At 46.2% G+C, this 7,500-nt stretch overlaps 1 protein-coding gene across 4 annotated transcripts in view; it reads right to left on the bottom strand.

Moving 5' to 3' along the window:
• LOC126581379 (muscle-specific protein 300 kDa) overlaps nt 1–7,500 on the bottom strand; it is a 68,382-nt gene that overhangs the window by 18,827 nt on the left and 42,055 nt on the right. For 3 of the 4 annotated variants that reach the window (XR_007609152.1, XM_050244980.1, XM_050244981.1), the window contains exon 15: nt 1–7,500. This exon is cut by the window's left edge and continues 3,651 nt beyond it; it is cut by the window's right edge and continues 1,395 nt beyond it. The exons of the other annotated variant lie outside the window; for it this stretch is intronic. Coding sequence is in view for 2 of the 3 variants with exons in the window: in XM_050244980.1 (XP_050100937.1) it covers nt 1–7,500 (7,500 nt within the window). In the remaining variant the exon portion in view is untranslated. 4 annotated transcript variants of the gene reach the window in all.

Genomic DNA, 7,500 nt, shown 5'->3' with positions numbered 1-7,500 from the left:
CTTCCGTTCGAAAGGATCGCTCGTACCTTCTGGTTGCTTAACGGTTTCCCTTCGTGGGACATTCACTTCAACGAGCAGCTTTCCTTCTACGATCATTTCTCCCTCATCCAACTGTTCCACAGAAGAGCTCGAAGACTCAACCATAACTTCACTGGATTCTATGCTCGAGATTTTCACTTCAACTCCTCCGCTCTCAATGCCACATTCCAAAGGAATGTTCACGATTGAAACATTCGATTGGTAAACGGACTGTTGCAAATCGGATACCAGTGGTGCAACAACATTATGTATAACCGTTGGTTCCTCCTCACTCTCGAACGACACTTGACGATTCTTTTGCAAAAACAACTCCTCAGAATCATGTACGTGTTCTGCATGAGCCGCCAAATCAGCCGAAACTGAATCTAGCTGCTCGGATGCATTTGAACTCACTGGCAGCGGTTTCGAATCGATAGCGAGCATAGGCTCTGGAAGATGATCACTTTGCACTTCTTCACCAACGATAGTGCACTCAATGACAGTTCTTCCCACCACTTCATATAGTACCTCGGTTTGTTCTTCTACAGTGCATTCAACGATGGAGGTAGCTACATCAGTGGATAGTGGTTCTAGTCCGGCGGGCAAGTATTTTTCAGAAAGCTGCTCTTGGCGGACAGTTTGATTTGTATCCTTAATCTCTTCGGGAACGCCGGTAGCTTGCTCATGAATGTCTTGTGCAAGCTCTGCCAATCCTTTCGGTATTTCTTCAAAATTTTCCTTCTCCGATGCTTCTGACAAACGACAGAGTTCTAGTTCTTCATCGTCTTGAACCACCGCATCTGATTGTTCCGCTGGCAATAGTCCTTCATCGCTCTCTGAAAAGACTAATGTCTCCTGAACAATTTCCACTGTTTCATTGCTGATTGGTGGTAAATTTTCCACTTTCACCTCCAATGATTCTTCATTAGTAACAGTGATACCAGATGCGCCTCCATCAATTTTATCTTCAGTCGACTCCATCTGAGAAACCTCAAACGAACGACGAAGCTCTAGCTCTTCATTATCTTGAGCTAACACAAGCAAATCGGACTGATGCACCGGTAAAAGATTCACATCCTTTTCTGGTTCCTTTTTCTCTTGTGAATCCTGCACTAAATCAACTTGCTCATTAATTGGATCTGCTGGCTCTTCCGTGGGAATTTTAACCAATGGGTCACTCTGATCAACCGAATCGTCCTTCTTCGATGCTTCAGATAAACGAAGAAGCTCTTGTTCTTCATCATCGTGATCCACGTTATGAGATTGCTCCTCTGGCAACACTGCTATTTCCTTCTTCACTTCAAGCTTCTCTTCAACAATGATCACGGATTGATTGATCTCTTGTGAAATTTGCACTGTTTTTTCAGTTAAAATCGAGCCAGATGGTTCATCATCAGTTGTACTCTCAGGACATTCCAATTTCGAGGCTTCTGATAAACGACGAAGCTCTTGCTCTTCGTCGTGTTGAGCTTTTTCAAGGATACCTGATTGTTCTGTTGATAAAACCCCTCCAGCACACGCCAACGGTTGTTCTGAATCTTCCCTATCAGCAATACCAGATTCATGTGCAACATCGGGCAAATCTTTTGCAGTTTCATCATCTGTTTGAATCATTCCCTGAACTGCTCGGTTCTCCCCAACCATTCCATCATTGCATTCACTTTCGATTGGAGAGATTTCGTCCTTCGAACGGTTGCTCAATACATCGGAAACCTCTTGAGATTCTTCCAACAGCACTACCCTATCCCTATCGCTATGTCGGTTTACATAATATTGATCTTCGCTGTTACGAAGCGAACGCAAGTTGTAATATGGCGTAGCTTCCAAAAATAACGCATTAAGTCTCATATCGGATTGGGAAACAAGCGAAGCTGGTTCAGCTTCTAGTGCCACCTCAAGGTTATCACTAACTTCTAGCGAAGAAACGGGTTCGGAAAATTCCTGTACAAACCGTTCTTCTTCAACATTATCTTCTTTTGGAACCACAACTTCAAGGGCAACATCCTGAAGGTCAGATGGCTCTAAAGGCACAGTGACTCTCTTTAGGAGAGCATATTTCATTTCACCCTCACAAAGCTGTTGCACATTGTAGCACGGAACCGTCTCATAATCCCAAGGATTATGTTTCACAGATTTTTCCTCAAGAGCACTCACGACATTTCCTGGCGTTGCCACAGGCAAATCAATTGGAACTGATGATTCACTTAATGTCATTTCCGGTTTCAAATCGGTTATTGATTTCTTTTGTTCCTCGACTTCTGAATCCTGTACCTGGAGTGTTTCAGCTTCTAGCGGAACGCGTTGTCCCTGCAACAGAGCATATTTCATTTCGCTGTTGCGAAGTTGATAAACATCATAGCTTGGAGCTATCTCATAAACCAACGAAGATTCTACGGGATGAATAGAATCTTTCATTGGAATATTCTGTGGATCATCGCCAAAAGCAACTGACCGACCAGTTAGAACCGACTCCCTATCGGCAGTAAATTTATCATGATCGATCTCCGGCTTCGCAACCTCAATCTGCTGTTGTGCCCCATTCTCAGACACAGCTTGATCTGAAAAAACTAAGCTTAATGCTGTTGCTTTATCCTGATCGATAACAACCTCCCCCTGATCCATTTGCTGTGTTGTCACAAGCTCTTCTGCACGATGCAGCGCACGATCCCGTTCGTAGCTCTGTTCAGCGTCCTTCAGTTGCCAACAATTAGTAACAGAACTTGCCAACCCCTTCATCACCTCTAGATCACTGTCAACCTGACGAGATTGGTCCCTCATTGCTATCAATTGCGATTCCTCCGAGTCAACAACATCCTCTAAAGGACACGTCAATTCCGGTTCCTCCTTGTTCACTGCCTCCACCACTGGAGGAGGTTCGTCACCACCGAGTAATTCCTCCGAGGATTGTTCCGGTTCACAAACCGTCGCTTGATGTCCTTGCAACTGTTGGTACGCATTTTCAGCTTCACGCAATTGCCATACGCTAAGGTACGATTGCTGCAATGTGCGATAAATCTCTTCCAACTGTTTCTCTTGCTGTCCAGTCGTTGCCATAACATCACCATCGCCATTGCCACTTTCAATGCCCAAACCATCCGTTCTTTTTTGCTCCACTTGGTCTGAGACGTTCCCCACCGAAGCCGCCGGCGTGGGTTTCGATTGCATAATTGCTTGCTCAGTAATTTGATCCACATCAACCGAAGCCGCCAGCGACGTCGACGCCGCCGCCGCCGTCGCCTCCACCGCCAGCGTTTCTGCTGCACCACTCGTAACCGACGGCAACACGAAATGCTGTGCGTAATGTCGTTCTGCATCGTGATACTGCCAGTAGTTGTAAGATGACACATTGTCCAACTCAAGACCCGATAACGTTACCGATGCCTCCACCTTGCCTTCCTCTGAAAGCGATCTGGAAGCGGTTTCTTTGGGCATTTGCGCAGCAGCCAATTCCTTGTGCTTCGACTCATCAGCATCAGCATTCTGCACCGATGGAATCACTTCCTGTTGAACGATTTCCTCTCGCATGCTTCGATCAGCCTCTGAAAACACTGAACTATCCAGCACAGCCTGCTGATCGTCATCGATGGTAGCGATGCTAATATTTGGTTCACTCTCGTCCACCACTATCATCGCAGTTGGTTCAACCATGCTACCATGTTGCTCTTCCATGCTACGATCTGCTTGCGAAACAGTTGATCGATCAGCTTGGTTCTCAGCTTCGCTCACCATAATAACAGTAGTTTCCGACTGTTCACTTCTTTGATCGATAGTGGAGCTATCATCCGTTTGTTCGGTATGTGTTGTGATAGTTTGCTCCACTACCGTTGGGCTGGTGTAGATTTCGTTGATTTCTTCCTGTTCATCCGATTGAATGTAGGTGATCGTGGTCGTACGATACATAACCGAGGTGGTCGTGGTGGTAAAGACTTGTTGCGACGATTCCTGTCTTTCTTCCACTGTCACCTCCCCACCGGTTGATGAAGGATGCTGTGCTTCCGTTGCCACAACCATACTCAACTGAACATCGTCCGCAGAGGGCAGCGAAGCCTCTTTCTCCAGCACATCCACCGACTGCGTCTCGTACACGACGGAAGGAGCTATATCCAGCATCGACACTTCCGTAGCTATTTGCCCCGGAAGATCGTCAATCTGCACAATCTGCTCATCTTTGGGCGTTTCGAGCACGATCGGTTCCAACGGTACCACGTCTATCGTCATATCCTTAGGAGCGATTTCTATTATTTCCGCCGTCACTTTGGGCAGAGACAGCCGAATGTGTTGAATGGGTTGCAGCAGGACTTCCTCGTGAGTGATCATAGATATTTTCTGTCGATTATCACGCCACCGAGAGTTTATCAGTATACGCTGCACCGGATCGCTATCTTCCTTGCCTGTATCCGTCGACGAATCTTGATTGGTGGAAGCCGATCGTTGTGTCGTTGTTGTTGTTGTTGTTACATTCGATACCGCGGTCGTTGTTCCTTCCGTCATCTTTCCATCATTATCTTTACCATTGCCCAACAGATCAGCATCCGATGGAATGCTTTCGAGCTTTGGCATGAACTTGCCTGCCCTCGGTCGACCATTTTTATCCTCTAAATTGCTTTCTATGATGCGTTTCACCGGAGAAGCCGGAATGAAATCGTAATCCTCAAACACCAGATTGCTTTTAAACTCTTTCACACTCTTTACCGGGCTCTCGGGAAGGTTTACTTCGAATGTGGCTTCCGGCAGTTCAGATTGCGCAACGGCCGACGACTCGTTGGTCAACGTCGGAACAGAGTTCTGTCGATCGAAGTTTATGCCAACGATGATGGTTTCTATCTGTTCCTTCGTTATGCTCGAACCTGGCGATGTTTGATCGCGCGTTCGAATCGGATTCGGTTCAACGATTTGCACTTGTTTAGCTTCAGTCACTGCCTCCGCCTCAAATACCTTTCTTTCCTCCTCAAGGAATGCGGCCATGCTTGCGGCATCGCTTTTTCGGATCTTCTTGAACTTATCCTTTTGCTTTTTCTTTTGTCCTTTCACCGGCGATGAGCTGATGGTTTCCGATACTTTGCTCGGCGATTTGCAACTCTCCTCTGCCTTTGGTATCGTATCAGCCTCTGCCATTGCTCCAGCCACAAATGATTTCGCTTCTTCCGTTGGGCCTGCATGCAGCACATGCTCTGTCAGATGCTCATGGCTACATTCTAATTTTTCGACTGGGAGATCAACAGTCCGACTCATTTCAGCAAGGAATGATTCCTCTCTTGCATTCATAAGATCAATCTCTTCAGCCGTTGGCAAATCAGTTTCAATCGCTTGGGGATCAATGATTTGCTCGTGCAGAATACGATCTTCAGAAGGTTTGGTTTCAAATCGGCTCATTTCCACAAGGCAGGACTCTTCTCTTGCCTGCGTTAGTGCAACTTCCTCTTCATTTGTAGAAACGATATACTCAGGCTTAATCTGGATCGCAGAAGCATCAGCACATTCACCATTATCGACGGTTATCGATTTTTCTCCAGCTTCCTTTACAGCTGTTTCAATATTCGTTGACGTAGTGACGTTGCTTACAGCATCTTGTTCAGAGTTTCGTAGGATTATTTCTTCGTGCTCGATCATCTGTACACTATCAACAACGACAGCAGTGCTCATTTCGGCCAAAAAACTCTCTTCTCTAGCGCTCATTATAGCGATTTCTTCCGCTGTTGGTTGTAGCGTTGCTTGTTTTTCGGAGTCATTCTTTGCCGTTTTTGTTTGAAGTGATTCGTAACCAGCATTACTTGGTTCAATCGGTGGCGTCATATCGTGAGGCTTCTTCGCATTATCAATGCCACAAACTGTGCTCATTTCGACCAAGAACGATTCTTCTCTTGCCTGCATTAAATCAATTTCTTCTGCCGTAGGGCTAGCGATGGTCTCAGTGACCTTTGCCGCTGGTTCAGGTTGGGCACGCACTTCAGGTTCAGCAGAAAGTGTCTGAGGGTTGCTCATTTCTGCAAGGAAGGATTCCTCTCTGGCAGCCATAAGCACGATCTCTTCAGCCGTTGGTTCAACGATCTTAAACTGTTGCCGTTCGTGTACAACATCTTGCGCTATTGATGATCCGCTTTCCGATATGATTGCATCCGATCGTAAAGACGCTTCTCTTGCAAGCTTTAATGCTGTTTCTTCTGAAGCGTCATCTTGATCAACAGTTATCGTTCGCTCATGCTTGGTTTTACCGAATGATGCTACGCTCATTTCGCTCAAAAAGGACTCTTCTCTTGCTTGCATTAAATTAATTTCTTCTGCCGTTGGACTAGCCACGTTATCCGTGGTCTTTGCTGTTGCTTCATCGGAAGGAGTGTGAGGCTTGCTTATCTCAGCAAGGAAGGATTCTTCTCTTGCAGTCATAAGGACGATCTCCTCAGCAGTTGGCTGAATCATTTTGAATTGTTGCTGTTCATGCTTTACACTTTGAGCCGATTGGAAAGATGCTTCTCTTACACGCATAAGTGCATTTTCTTCTGAATCCGCATCTCCATCCACGCTTACCGTTGGCTCTGGTTTGGTCTCACCAAAAGAAACTCCAACCTTTTCGCTTTCCGCTGCACTAATTTCGGCTAAGAAGGACTCTTCTCTTGCCTGCATCAAATCAATTTCTTCTGCCGTAGGGCTAGCGATGATTTCAGTGACCTTTGCCGCTGGTTCACATTCAGGTTGGGTACACATTTCTTTTTCATCAGAGGGTGTCGGAGGTTTGCTCATCTCTGCAAGGAAGGATTCTTCTCTGGAAGCCATAAGCACGATTTCTTCGGCCGTTGGTTCATGAGCATCGCATACGATCCGTTCTTGCTGCTGCTGGATTTCCGATGAGCTCGCCGTTAACGCCTCTTCGACCTCCGTAGGCTGATCTGCATTCTTACTGTCAAGAACCTTTTTGGATTTTTTGGTTTTACTCTTTTTCTTTGTCGGCGGACACCAGACACTTGATGTATCACTGCTCGAGGGTACTTCCTTCTTTTCAACTTCGATAACAACAGTTTGTGTTTGACGATCGCTTTCATCGTGTGGTTCACGATCGAGCACTACGGTATGTGTCGTTTCTGATACTACCGTTGTACTATAAATTACGCTTTCACTACGCTCGACACTTTCAAACTGCTCGGACCAAATCTCTTGTTGCGAGGCTTCCGATGACTCGACACATTTCAACTCGATCGATGTCACGGTCAGTGGTTCATTCGGTGAGCGAAGATCGACGACCGAGACACTCTTTTCCTTTGGCGAAACAACTTCGATCGTAGAGATGTTCGTGCGATCCTCCTGTATCACGATCGGTGCCGGCTTTTTATGAGACGTTGTCTTTTGTTTCTTCGTTTGCTTCGCATTCTTACGGATCTGCTGACGTTGTGTGGCCTGCTCGAGCTGAATCTGCGTTACGTAGTGTTCCTGTTGAGTCGCTTCTTTCGTTTCCGTTACAATATTCACCGTTTCCGCCGGAATTGGCGC

Source organism: Anopheles aquasalis, chromosome 2 (assembly GCF_943734665.1).
Source record: "Anopheles aquasalis chromosome 2, idAnoAquaMG_Q_19, whole genome shotgun sequence".
Lineage (NCBI taxonomy): Eukaryota > Metazoa > Arthropoda > Insecta > Diptera > Culicidae > Anopheles > Anopheles aquasalis.
Note: the sequence above shows the minus strand (reverse complement) of the source record. Positions and strands in the feature narration are given on the sequence as shown.